Source organism: Mytilus trossulus, chromosome 9, assembly GCF_036588685.1.
Source record: "Mytilus trossulus isolate FHL-02 chromosome 9, PNRI_Mtr1.1.1.hap1, whole genome shotgun sequence".
In the NCBI taxonomy this organism is placed as follows: Eukaryota; Metazoa; Mollusca; class Bivalvia; order Mytilida; family Mytilidae; genus Mytilus; species Mytilus trossulus.
This window is the reverse complement of record NC_086381.1, coordinates 3,703,684-3,718,154: the sequence shown is the minus strand read 5'-3', so window position 1 is coordinate 3,718,154 and position 14,471 is coordinate 3,703,684. Positions and strand designations below refer to the sequence as shown.

Genomic DNA, 14,471 nt, shown 5'->3' with positions numbered 1-14,471 from the left:
TTGCTCCAATTTTTATATTGTTTATAACTTATTTGTTTTATCGCGGGTACTTGGGAGCAATCCAATTGTTTTAAAATTAAGACTTATAAATCTTAAATAGCTTATGAAAGCAAATAAATTACTGATAGTCATATGAAACAAGTGAATGGTGAAAAATAATATTTATCGAATTCTTGAACCAATGCATGTACATAATATATAATAGACTCAGTATTCTGATGATTTTTTTTTTAAATTTATATATTGATTGCATCTTCATTCAACGAACAGTATAGCTTTTAAGTGCAGTCATTTTACAAGTTTCCACATACGTGCCTGGCTACGACTACAATTGTGGGTCTTTTTTAAAAGTCAGATTGTACATTCCTGGAGTTAAAGACACAGACGAAGTTTCTTTCCCCTTACTCAGATGATCCCATTCGAGAAAGCTACCACAATGTATCGAAAGTGTGAGTAAATTGAATTCTACTTGATGATTGACTTTGTTTAATGTATAGTGGTCTGATATCCGAAGCCAGTGACGTTTGATATAAAGGGTGTATATTTTAAAAGTCTTAGGTTTGACAATATTTTGAGTCTCGGTGGAGGAGGGGTCACTTTAATACAACTGTAAATCAATGACTATTTACCTGCACATAATTTTCGAAAATATTTATATTTGTAGTCTTTTGTTGTTATTTTTGATAATTCTCATATGAAGATCTTTATTACTGTTTTATACGTTTTCCTGTTATTATTTGTTTTTAATTTTTGTTCATAGCCATCTATAAATGTAAATACATCATCATACAGTGTACATGTACATAAATTCACATAATTATGTACATTTATATGTGTGTGATAATTAATAATGAATCAATAATGTCTTCTGTCTATAAATGTATTTAATAAGTGCATGTCATGCATGTGCTAGCTTTACTGATAGATTTATAGGGTATAAATGTTCAAAGTTATTTTTTGATTTGTAGTATCTTCTGTTCAGAATATCAGAGGTAGATTTAGATGTTTTTTGAGTGCCCAGGCCCCCCCCCCCTTTTTAGAGATTTTTTTTGTAAATTATATAAGGAATCACTGAAGCATGACTGGAGGGGCCCCTTCTTACATTATGTCTTAGGCAGTCAGTGGGCCCCCACTTCATTGCACTTAAATTTCTGGATCCACCACTGAATATTCCTCTGCATATAAATTTGCTAGGGACAAACAAATTGACCATTTGAAAGGTTACTAATATAGTTTTTCAAGGGTTGCAATTTTCCTTTTGTGCATTGTGATTTTTACCCCGCAGGAAAAGCTATATATATATATGATTAAAACTGACGTGAAAAGGTAACACATGCCCACCGAAAGCTCTTTTTTTTGAGAGCCCAGGTGGTCGTGTGGTCTAACGGGACGGCTGCAGTGCAGGCGATTTGGTGTCACGATATCACAGTAGCATGGTTTCGAATCCCGGCGAGGGAAGAACCAAAAATTTGAGAAAGCAAATTTACAGATCTAACATTGTTGGGTTGATGTTTAGACAAGTTGTATATATATATATATGTGTGTAACTCTTAATTTCTTGTGCTTGTCCTGCATTGATTAAAGAGTAAACCAAGACAAATTGAAAGTGACGCCGAATATTTTTAATGTATTTTTTCTAATCAGTTGCAACTAGCATACTCTAAAATGTTAGCAAAGGGTCTTCATGTCCATTTATAATGACTGCTTTATCTTCAAGAACGACTGAATAATAACTTTTAGTAATTTTTATATGCCTGTCAAAATTTGGACAGTATGTACATTATGTATTATGGTATACAAATGTCCAGCCTCCCTTTGTCCGGCATAAACATGGCTCACCGTATCTTGAGAACAACCTATCCAAATTTCATGAAACTTAACATATTTGTTTCTTATTGTGTTTATAATCAAAAGATATATATTCATGTACTATTAATTGGCCTATTCAATGACACTAATATACAATTAACATGTGGAAAAAATAGAATTTCTTCATCTCAAATTTGAAAGATTAAATGTCAGAATGTATTTTTAAAGAAATTTATTTGGACTTTAGTTTGTGAGTGACTTGGTCCAGTTTAAACACCTAATCCACCATGATTTTCTACATCAGAAAATGCCTGAACTTGAATAAACTAAGTCAGGAATAGGACAGTTATTAGCTTACCTGGCCCAAAAGGGCGTAGTAAGCTTTTCTCATCACTTGGCGTCCATTGTCTTCTATCGTTAACTTTTACAAAAATCATCTCCTCTAAAAATACAGGGCCAAATTTAATCAAATATGGCCAAAATCATCATTAGGGTAAATAAAAAATGTGTTCGATGACCTGCCCCAGCAACCTACATGGCTGACATGACTAAAAATAGAACGTAGGGGTAGAATGCATATTTTGGCCGCGATATAGCCTTTTTGTGCTAATGCGGCGTAAAGCAACCAACAATCAATCAATCATTTTTGGCTTATAACTCTGAAACCAAAGTATATACATGTGTAACGGAGGGGGTCGGTGACGACACCTCCCGGGACGTGTAGCGGCCAGTACTTCGCCCCTATTCGACCATTGGGATACCTGATATCAGATTATGGCTGAACAACAGACAATGAATCAAATGAAACTATAATTTTATTCACAAGTGTACAATAATTGCATGAATTTAAACAAAGTCGGATAAAACAGGAGTCAGAAAACTTTCTAAAATGGAGTTCAAAAATAAAGTAATTTCAAATGTAAAATGAAAAATAGAGTGTTCTTAGAGTTAGTCTTTTAAATGAAATAAGGTAAATTTGCTTCGCGTTGTGTTTTAAAGTGGTAAAATTGCACCAAAAAGGGGTGACTAACTCTGGCGAACTGCAACGAAGTGGTGGCTAGCTCTCAACTCGGTTGGGCTGATGAGTCCGGCGAGTATTTGGAGGCCTGTGCAAGGCCGACTCCGATTGAATATCATATGATATCCTAAACTTGTCATTAATCAAGAGAACTTTAACATAAAAGGTACTGAAGAAAAGTTAAATAAATGAATATTCTTAAAACATTATAAAAACATCAAAAGTTAAATACTAAAACAGTTAAATTAACATTCATTACTTTTATCCTACTATATTTAAATCAAATTTAACTTAAAATAAACATTTAAATACTAAATAATTAATCTGTCCAAATTAAGGGGAATTAATCAGGCACATCAAAGCACATCTATTACACCTGATGTGGGGGTGAAACTGTTTATCAGGTCAAGATCTATCTTGAATATTATTATAGATAGAGATAAACTGTAAACAGCAATAATGTTCAACAAAAGAAGATCTACAAATAAGTCAACAGGACCAAAATGGTCAGGTGACCCCTTAAGGAGTTATTGCCCTTTATAATCAATTTTTAACAATTTTCATAAATTTTGTAAATTTTTACAAAATATTTTCCACTGTAACTACTTGGCCAAGTTCATTAAAGATAGAGATAATTGTTAGCAGCAAGAATGTTCTGTAAAGTAAGATGTACAAACATCACCATCACCAAAACACAATTTTGTCAAAAAAACATGTATATATGCGTCCTTAGTTTAATATGCACATACATGTACATGTAGACCAAGGTGAGCGACACAAGCTCTAAAAGAGCCTCTAGTTCTCCATTCATTTGACTTGACCTTTTTGAGCTTTTTTAAATTTTGTCATGTGATAAGGGACTTTTCATTATGAAATTTCCTTAGAGGTCGGTATTTTTTGCTATTTTACTTTTAGTCCTGAGTATCATCAGGCAGGATATTATTCCTGATCACATGAATTACTGTTACTTCTTTTGTGTTTTACAGAATGGGGAACCAGCTGCTGATTTTTGTTGGCAAGTATTAAAATAATGAAGTGACAGGGATAAAGTATATATAATCACACATCTTATTCAAATATACATGTGCTTGACAAATACCCAAAGCATTTTTATGCCCCATTACATGCATTAATGGACATTATGTTTTCTGGTCTGTGCATCTGTTAGTTCGTTTGTGCGTTCCGCTTCAGGTTAAAGTTTTTGGTCAAGGTAGTTTTTGATGAAACTGAAGTCCAATCAACTTGAAACTTAGTACACATTTTATTGTTCCCTATTATATGATCATTCTAATTTTAATGCCAAATTAGAGATTTGTTCCATTTTCACAGTCCACTGAACATAAAAATGATAGTGCATCTGTGTACTTGGGACACGTTCTTGCTATATTTGTTCTATGTCTCAATGCTGCAATGAGGCTATCAAAGGTTGCAAGTGTTCACATCTCATTGAAAGTTCAACACAGCTGAATGGTGATTTTGATACATGCTAATTTAGATTTCAAATGAAAATTAATAATATCAGATATTTTACTGAATATTTTCAGTATCACTATTTTTGTCTTTTTTTCAGGATTTTTAATTCAGTTAGGTGTAACAATTGCCGACGAAGAATGTCCTTATAAGGGTCTTAACAGACTGAATGCTGTTAAAGGAAAACGTTATGCTGTAGTGAACCCAGATATTCCAGGAGCCTATAACTTTAAGCCCAAACTTCCAGTAAAAGTATACGGAAATACAGGATGGCAGGATATTAATTATTCCATAGGAAATGGCACTAAATGTGTTTTTACTTATGTTGTGAAAGGTAAGAAATTAGTTCCAGTGTGTACTTTCACTTAATTATACATTAATCATTTACGGCAAGTTGTTTAACTTCTTATTCTAATTTCAAAATACTGATAAATATCTTAAAGGGGAAGTAGCTACGAGAAATAGAAAAAAATGTGTTCAATCAATATCAAAATTGCTTGAAGTTGAATAAGGGTAGTATCACTTTAACCATTATCAAGTTATGCTCCTTTATACTTATAAAAAAATGTAAAGTTTTTAGTTTCAGTTTTTATTATTAGTTGCCCTTAATTGACAATTTTTAACCAAGCTTTTGTGTTTTTGCCTATTACTTTGAAAACTATGATAGACATGATAGATTGATAGAAATTTAAAATGGAAAAAATAATCTACAACACAAGATATAGGGACATGTATGTTGAACATGTTGGAATGCAATGAATATAATGATAATATATCTCCAATAATTGATAACATTGCTTGAACTTTTGACACAACTGAAGTCTCACATTTACATCTCCATATACTTACAGTACTAAGGTGTGAACAGGAAGTCAGCAGCATAAGTGATTATGAAGGTGGCACAAACTGCTCCGTCTTGATGTGGGGGAGATCATGTAATGCCGCCTGTTCTGATGGTAAAGTGTCTGTGGGTGGACCAGCAGTGTTTACATGTGAAATAGATAATAGTAACAGGACCTTTCTACAGTTAGATAAAGCCACTGTTTGTCAAAGTATGTTTATCTCTTTACAAAGTATCAAACTACTTATTTAACATCAGAAATTTTCTTGTAAAATCAATGTATTAGTAATGTACTATACCATGTATACCTAGTTGATCAGGAGTTATCGGTACTATTGAGGTATGATGGGGTCCACATGTCACAATCATATATCAAGAATTGTTTGACTGATCCATTTTATATGTAGACCTATCTTACACTCAACTGCAGCTAAGCTTAGCGAAAGGCTGTGCAACAAACTTTGTTAGATGTATCATTCATTGGTCAATTCAAATTTTTTACCTCAAATAAACTATCAATTCTTCGCCCAAACACACTAGCGAAAAAAGAATATGCATACTAAAATTATTTCATTTGATTCGTAATGAACTTCACTTTTTTAAGTTGTCTGGCACATTAGTAATTCTAATTTTGTTATGTAGTATATAGATAATGAACGCCATACTAAGATGTCCATTACTAGACTTTAATAGACTAGTCTAGTAATATACTTATGGTATTAGGCATTTCAAACATATTATTGCCTTTGTAAGAACATTCGAGACTATTTTAAAATATGTATATACCTGTAGATAAATACCCTGGTAAGGACTTAATATTTCTACTGGACACTTGGAAAAAAGTTTTAGGATCCAGATTGGCCCCTGGAGAAGATGTAAGGTATTGTTCCTGACTTTATTGCAGATTTATGTGTAGTTTTGGAAACTGACATACAAAATTCATTTCACAAATGAAATAAAAATAATTCTACAAAACGCTGCTGCGCAACTTAATCTTAGACCCACCATGCATCAATGTTTTTAGGGAAATAGAGACTCAGCTAGTAATGTACATCCTTGGTCCCTCTATACTGTATGTTCAAATGTGGTTCATTTTCATCTAGCCTTTAATTAACCAAACACCCTCAAAACTCCTAGCTGAAACCCCTGCAGTTTACATGATAAGACAATGGTTGGCATGCCCTTTTTGAAATATCAATCATTGTGTTAAAGTGCCCTTTTCATGATTGGCTTCCTGCCCTTTTAAAATCCTAGCTGGAACACTGGCTTTAGTAATCCAATGAAAGTAAGAAAACAAAAAAATAACCTTTTCATTGCTTGGTTCGTCAATGAAAGTATGGGTTATAAGAAAAGGCAATATGAACAAATATTCTGAGAGTATTATATGTGTAATATAATGTCTGTTTAACTCTGAAATGTTTAGGTTGGATGTGTATACACTTAAATGGGACAAGTAGTATAGTTTTTGAATCGATTTTCAATCTTATCATCATATGGACCAGAATATGTATTTAGATATATGGAAAATGTACATCTACTTGAAAGAAAAATATCAAGAGGCATTTGTTTCTCACAAATTTGAAACAAACTTTCTGATGATATGGCTTCATAAACAAAATTTAAATTATTGATTGAGGCGTTACAGAAATGTTTGTGTTAACTGTGAGTTTATGATTCATTCTTTTTTTTTGCAGAGGTTTAGTTGCAACCTCAAGGGATCTGTAAAAATAAAATGGCCAACAATAGATTTTACATTAGTTTTCCGAGTTTTGGAAAGTTTCAGGTTCCAACAACATACAGATTTGACTGGTAATGGAACAATACTTTTCTCAATGACAGAATGTTCCAACTGTGCTCTCTCGAATTTAACAGGACTTGATCTCAAAGAATCTGAGATACCATCTTTCAAATGTAAGTAAAACAATGCTGAAGTTAATAGTATAAAGGTAAACACCAAACTGTAAGGTAAAATCAGTGTAAACAGGGACTTCCATAGAACAAAATGAAATGTTGGACTATATCCAATATATGATAACTATATGGGGAATATTGGTCATATGCCTGACATTGTACTGTTACACTATAGGTAGATAGAAAATGGAGAATAGTTAAATAAAGCATATTGCAAAGTTAAAAACTTATTGCACTTATTTTTAGAATTTATAAAAAAAATTGCGACCTCATATTATGAATTTAATGTTAAAAGTTTAATAAAAGATAATTATAATTGATTATTTGAAGAGAAAAAAATCTTCAAATACATAAGATGTAAAAAAATCAAACAAATATGAAAAATAAATGAAATAACTATTAATATGTTGTTGATGTCTATAAAATTCCAAAAAAATTAAAAGATGATATTGATACAAATATGGTCGAAAATTTATAATATAATAGTTTTGGCCTGTATGAGGTCAATGCAGGATATATTGACCTCATACTTCCCCCTCAGTCAATATACTTCTTTCAGGTCAATAATAGAAACAGGCAATAATTTTTAAATTGAGAGTGTTTGGATTTTTTTCTTCATATTATTAACATTAATATAATCAATGGTGTTGATATGAAACAGCCTATTATTTAAAGTTGATTTCATTATTTTATAGTAATATAGTGTATACAATTGTACACATTTGTTTAAAACTGCATTTGTACACATTCCTTTAAAACTGCATTTTCTAATTCTAGAATTAGTGATGAATAGTTATATTTATAGTAATAAATAGTTATATTTATAAATTTCAGTTTACCCATTCCTTCCATGTAGAATGGATGGTTGTTTGGAGGATTCACTTCACATGTTTAAAGCAAGGACCAAATACTTGGGACCAAATGGTTGAATTAGAACACAAAACATGCACTGCTAACATATTGGTACAAAGTAATACAAAGAAGATATGTTTCCACCAAGCAAATAAGGCGAAAAGAGATTGGGTGCGCTGTAGACAAGCTACACAAACATATTTGCCAATTTTTATACATTTGGATTCTTTTTTCTCATTGGTAAGTTTAAAGGAGTTAATAAGACCTTATTTTGGCTGCATGAGTTTAAATCAATAGTTTGCTCAGAAAATACATATTAATTGTTGTTTGATTAATATTTACTGGTATTTACTTCCTACATGTTAAGGACAAGAATTTATCAATTAATACTAATAGTGGAAGATATTAGCAGGCAAAATCGAGGGAATTGTGCAAATGATGATACAAGCATGAAAATTACCACAAAGCATCATTATTATATACTTTTAAAGACACAACTGCTGGCCATTAAAAAATTCATTTTTTCAAGATGGCCACCGCCGTTTTCCAAAATGGCTGTTTTTCAGTTTGAAAATACTGATTTTTTCTGGAAAACTTTTCGTTTACCTTCTTTTAGTGAAAAACAGCTGTCAGGTTTGGTAGCTACCTTCTTTACATGTGAATAATTCACTAAACATGAGTATTTGACACACACCGGGTTTGCGCATGCCCGAAAATGTTACAAAATTCATTAAAAAATATTTTAACTATTTACTATAAAATAAGTGATTTGGGATTTTCAATGATATTATGATTTGGTTTTAAAACATTTTTCAAGGTTATAACACACATGATTTAACAATTTTGCGCATGCGCAAACTATTTATAGACATAATGAGTAATTTGTATGCACTACCAGGGCAAACTGGTATAAATCGTAGTTCATCTCATTACTTTAAAAAGCAAGTAAAATCTATGATGTTTAAAAACAAGCCAATTCAGTTGCAATGATCAGGTATTTAATGGATAAGACGGTAAATGTGGTTAAAACGAGAAAAAAACATGAATAGTAACGGCAGATCAGCCACTTTTGGTAATGGATATTCAGTGGGAATTGCCTGATTTGTACAGAGAAGATAAGTTTATCGTCATGTAAGGTGGATTTCACATTGAAATGGCTTTGTTATAAAATTCTGGGTGATATATTACGTGAAGGTAGATGGACACATGACACATGACACATGTGTCCTCACAAAAACCATTATTGCAACACCTAGAACGGCATATTATTGTATGTATGTTCAAATGTACCTAGGACTAGACACGCGCATCAGATAACTCTATGTGTTTTAGCTTCAAAGGTATATAAAATTGAGAATGGAAATGGGGAATATACCGGCTTAGGAAAGCTAAACAAAAAATTATAATCATGTCATGACTCTGTGACGTTCAACGATTTGATAGACTGGCGTAAGAAAATATAGTCATCTCTACCACAGTTCAATGCCTGGCGTTCAATTATAAAATAAGAACCTCTTGTGAATTTGGTAGTATGCGTATTTCATGAGTCAGATTTTGTACAAACAGTCCATATAAAGCATGATACTGTATTCATTTAGGTCTTGATCGTGTAACATATTCTTGATTGCGACGGACCTTCTCCGAGACATGGCTTCCCTTCTCTTAAGTCACCCACAGGTGGCAATTGATTATGAAAATGATAATTTTACTGTAGGAAGACCAGAAAATATTTTTCTTTTAACACAATTGATCAGACAAAATTAGAATAATGCAATTATAAAGGGCGATGTGTTGTCATAGGTTTAACCGAAGACCTCATTTAGACATATTGATGGTAGCTAGACCAGAAGTCAGTAGACTATCAGATAAATTTGCAAGATCTAGTGGTTTGAGGCATTCTATAATAAATGAACGACTTAATGAACACACAAGGGTTTCTTAGATATCTTTTCTAGACTTTTATTTTTTGTCACAGTGGACAAATTGATTTGGGATATTTCTTAATCCATAAAGACAAACTGCTCCTCCGTTTTTGTCTTCGGATGTCATTTTAAACAGTGGTATTAAATCGGGGCAAATGGATAAACTTGAAACATTTGTAATTTGCATTTATCATTGATAGAGCAGCAATGGTTAATTCCAGGCCACCTTGTAGGGAATCAATATTGGATGATTTTGCAATTGTGTTATACGGCCTAAAATAAAATCTTGCATCGATAAGTATTCAAGAGTAGATATTGTTTTAGATTTACTAAATGAATTATTGAAAGGCTAGATGTGAGAAGACAAAAGTTGGGTTCTGGAGTAGTTTTCACTATGAAGATGACAACGAAATGAAATTTTTCAAGTGTCTTGCCGACAGAAATGCTTCTGTAGAGACTAATAAGGATACTTTCCAGCTACCCCTTGTAAGCATGGAGAAGCAGATATACGAATGTTTGTCCATGTTCGGCCTGATTATGAAAATTGTTGTAGGACGGTAATTTAAGGTAGCACCGACACAGATGTAGTAGTATTAAGAATTGCAGCACTCCAAAAATATGGTGGAACAAACTGTGGATATGTTTTGGCAGGAATGAAGACTTTTGATGGCTTCCTGTACGTGATATATCAAATGCGTTTGGTCCTAGTGTAGCTACTCTTCCTCTCATTCATACATTCAGTGTATGTGACACTAAGGGAATAGGTCAGTTTGGATGACATAGGATGTATTTATCTGAAAAAACGTATAATGAAAAGATAAAACTAGAAACTAACCCTTTTACTAATGTACGTCTCTTGACATAATAAAGTCTCTCTCGTGATGACATGATAATGCAACAATCTTCTATAAACACCAGCTTTTTTAATGCCCGCCCACGACAGTAATGTTTTTATTTCCGTGTTTCCGTTTGTCTGTTCCTACGGGTTTCTGTGTCTGTATACCCAACAGTTTGTCCATCCGTCAGTCCCGAATCAGGTTAGTGTTGGGTTTTTTTTTTGTGAAAGTGGTCAGAGGACGTCATTGTCACATCGACAAGAAACTTGGTACATATATTCCTATAGATGAGTGATGAGTGACAGTCCTTTACAGTGTGCATGCCAAGTCAGAGTTTCAAACTTGTGGACAAGCTTGCTATGTTATTCTTGTAAAGAAATTATGTAACTGTATGCATTAGCAACTAGACCCTAATTTTTGCAGATTTAAGATTTCGACATTTTATTGTACAGTGTTCCCTGAAATATATTTCATTCATTTATTCAGGAATGTCGTTTTCTTTTACATTTTAACGTCACTTATCAGTATTCCACTGGATGAATATATACAGTACATACATTTAAAAAAAAACATCATGTATACGGTAGAAAATAAAGGGATATAGAGTAAATGTTCATGGACTAAATAGCACAAAATATATAGAAAAAGTACAGATTATTAATGTGCAGGTCTTTTCATTGTTCTTTATCTTCAATGATTACTGACTTCAACAATGAGCAATCCATTCATACTCTACAATGCATCAAAACAGCCTCTATTGTTGACTTAGGTGGTACTATTGGTCAAATATAAACCACAGTTCGCCATCATGTTCCCCATCCGCCTCGGAGTTGTCAAGTTGTGTTCTGCTTATGTTCCACGGTTCTCCTGTCTAGAGCACCATTTTTGTACTCAAGACTCCAGAATTAACCAATCAAAAACTGGATTTCATGTTTCGGGCATGATTTTGTGCTCCAAGCACTGAGCCAGAAGTCAAGTCATAAAACTTTACTCAGTGCTCGAAGCACAAAAATCAAGCTCGAAACATGAAGTCCAGCATCATGATTGGTTGATTTTGGAGTGTGAGTACGAAAAACTGACTAGAAAGTTTTCGACTCAAGGCCAGGTATACACTTATAGGTTAAAAAGATGTAAATAAAGATTATTGCCGCAACTCAGATTTTACATCCATGATGATAGGGAGAAGTAAATTGTCGCCTTTGTAAGTATAATTACTTCCTTGTAATCTACTAATCATGATTCACCGTCCGATGGTTTTTGTACTTTAAGCACTTTCATAATAGGTTTCTAAAGAAGTTGCAGAAATCTAATTTAATGCAAGGTCAACCGTAACTGAATGACCATTATGTTTTCTTAGAACAACTAGAAATATGCCTGATTAGTTCCGATTGAATGCCAGGTGTGAAAAATAAATTAGAAACGAAAGGAAGTTTTGATCCGGAATGACAGATATAAATACGAAATATCAAATAAAATAATAAATATGTTGGCAATATATATACACTTTGGAATTTTTGCTACTTGAAAAATAAAGCCAGATTTTACCTTGATTTTTGTTCAACTAGTCGTAATTCCACAGTTTGCATGTTTTGCGGGTTTCACAATTTTAACAAACACAACAGTAAAACTAACGGATTCATTATTTCATCCTGAAACGGGTTCATTATAAATAAAAAGATATGAGATGAGTGCCATTGAGACAACTTTCCAACCAAGTCATAGTCAGTATCATAGTGTATGTATACATTTTTCAGCCACACTGTCGCACTGCCTCTAAAAAAATACCGGGAAATGTAACGTTATTTCCCGCAACGTCCTAATTTTTGGCGCAATTTGTGAGGCTTACGGAAGGGATTGAGTAAACAATATTATATTACTCGATTTTTCTCAAAAACGAGTACGGTGACACATATTTTTCAAAACGTTATGACGTTCCATTTTTTTGAAAGAATAACATATCTCACTTTAGCCAAATCGACACCGTTGGAAATAATATAAAAAATCAAAAATGTGCATTTCAAATGTTCATTTCTTGCCGTTTTTTGAGGAATCCATAACGTTTTTAGCTATATTTGAGCAAGAATTATTGCTTTAAATGGTAAAGTTAGATTTTTCTTACCATCTTTAATTATTTAGCTTTCATTTGAGCCCAATTATATAAGTTTATGTTGATTAAAAAGTCATATTTTTTTTTTTTGAATAAAAAACGTTTTTTACTTCAAAATTACAAAAATTATCAATTTTTAGCAGCATTTTTTGCAAAAACGAAATCGGCAACATATATTTTTTTATGCAAAATTTGATTCTCTGTCAATTGAAAAATAAAATATCTTAAAGGGAAAAAATTCTCACCGTCAGAAATAAACTGTTGGATATGCCCTTAAGTATATTTTATCGACTTGTTTAAGGGAATTTCGATATCATTGTTCTGATATGTACTGACTGGTCCTTCATTTACAAAATATCTGTCATGCGTTTTAAAAATTGAAAACGCCATAGATTTAGATTGCACAAATTTTTTATAGATAGATAATTGTACGATGCTACATTTACTATAGATTTGGAATATGCAACGATAGATCTTCAACCCATCATATATTTGAGTCTTAAATATAAACCCAATTTTGTTATTTCTTTTATTCAAACACGCCTACTCTGTTACAATTTCAAGGATATTTTCCTGACCAATATATTTTGTTCTCTAGTGATATTTATGTTGATTTATACATTCAGGTTTGGAAAAATAAAAATAATGAAATTATAAGCGAATAGTATCTTTGTTTCAGTATCATTCTACGAAAGGACAGAATAATGGATTTACAAATACTTGTACCAGACTTTCTCATCATGATAAGATTAAAACTATTTTCCAGGATGTTTATTACAACATACTATTGCCAAGGGAAGATATACAGATTCAATAACATGAACTGGATGCATTCCAAGCTTAATGCGACTATTTCTCATTTAGTCCCAAAGATCCAAAATATCAAGTAAAACAGTTTTGTGACAATCAGTGATAAAGCAACACGATTTTTATCTTACTTTCTGCAGAGTACAAATCAGCAAATGAACATAAAATGCATTGTTGGTATGACATAGAAGGCTTTTGTGTTTGCATACATTATATATAATCAAACAAAATTATAATTAAACAGTGATAACTTTTCTTGTGCAAACTCCTATATGACCTTATATACATAAAACTTATTTAATTTATAAAACTGAAAACTTTTTGCCAGTAAACAAGTTCAGAATTATTGTTCAGAAAATGACATACATTTCAAAGTAGTAAGGTACGTTCAAAAATCGAGGATACTTTTTTTCTATATCTTTAAAAAAAAAAGTTTCTTCTGTACTTAAACGTTATGCATTCTGTACATGAACTTATCATACAGCTGGAACAAAGAACACATTTTGATTTAATAATTACGTTTCTTTTCATTGAGATCACAAACTTATATACTCATTTTAAGTTCATCGCATGAGACTACAACACGTATCTTACTATTTTAGTTCATCAAAAACTATACTTGTAGATATCTATTAGTAGATGTCATTCTTAGTTCTGACAACACCAAGGCTTTAAATAGAAAAAGACAAGCAGATATATGATAGTACATACGAAAGGAAATAGAAAACTGAACATAAAGCAAAAGGATCCCATCACAAAATTGGTCGATCAGCATATTGTATTACGATAATTCTAACTATATTGTATTTAACACATATTGCATACATTATAAGGACATTGCTTTTTAAGACAAAATGTTTAATTTTATCATACATTTTTCGATTACAGGAAAACCGGA

General features: G+C 32.2%; 1 protein-coding gene across 1 annotated transcript; it reads left to right on the top strand.

Moving 5' to 3' along the window:
- Nucleotides 1-331: 331 nt before the first annotated feature.
- LOC134683592 (uncharacterized) lies at nt 332-7,978 on the top strand. Its single transcript, XM_063542899.1, has 7 exons — nt 332-449; nt 3,814-3,842; nt 4,398-4,631; nt 5,149-5,370; nt 5,931-6,013; nt 6,833-7,049; nt 7,884-7,978. The coding sequence occupies exons 2-7, from the start codon at nt 3,815-3,817 to the stop codon at nt 7,976-7,978; spliced, it is 879 nt and encodes a 292-aa protein (XP_063398969.1). The 5' UTR covers nt 332-449; nt 3,814.
- The last annotated feature ends 6,493 nt before the right edge of the window (nt 7,979-14,471 follow it).

Coding starts and splice junctions, on each gene's coding strand:
- LOC134683592 (XM_063542899.1), top strand. CDS start 3,815: ATGGGGAACCAGCTGCTGATTTTTGTTG. Junction 5,371..5,930: donor TATGTTTATCTCTTTACAAA/GTATCAAACTAC, acceptor ATATACCTGTAG/ATAAATACCCTGGTAAGGAC. Junction 7,050..7,883: donor TGAGATACCATCTTTCAAAT/GTAAGTAAAACA, acceptor TATAAATTTCAG/TTTACCCATTCCTTCCATGT.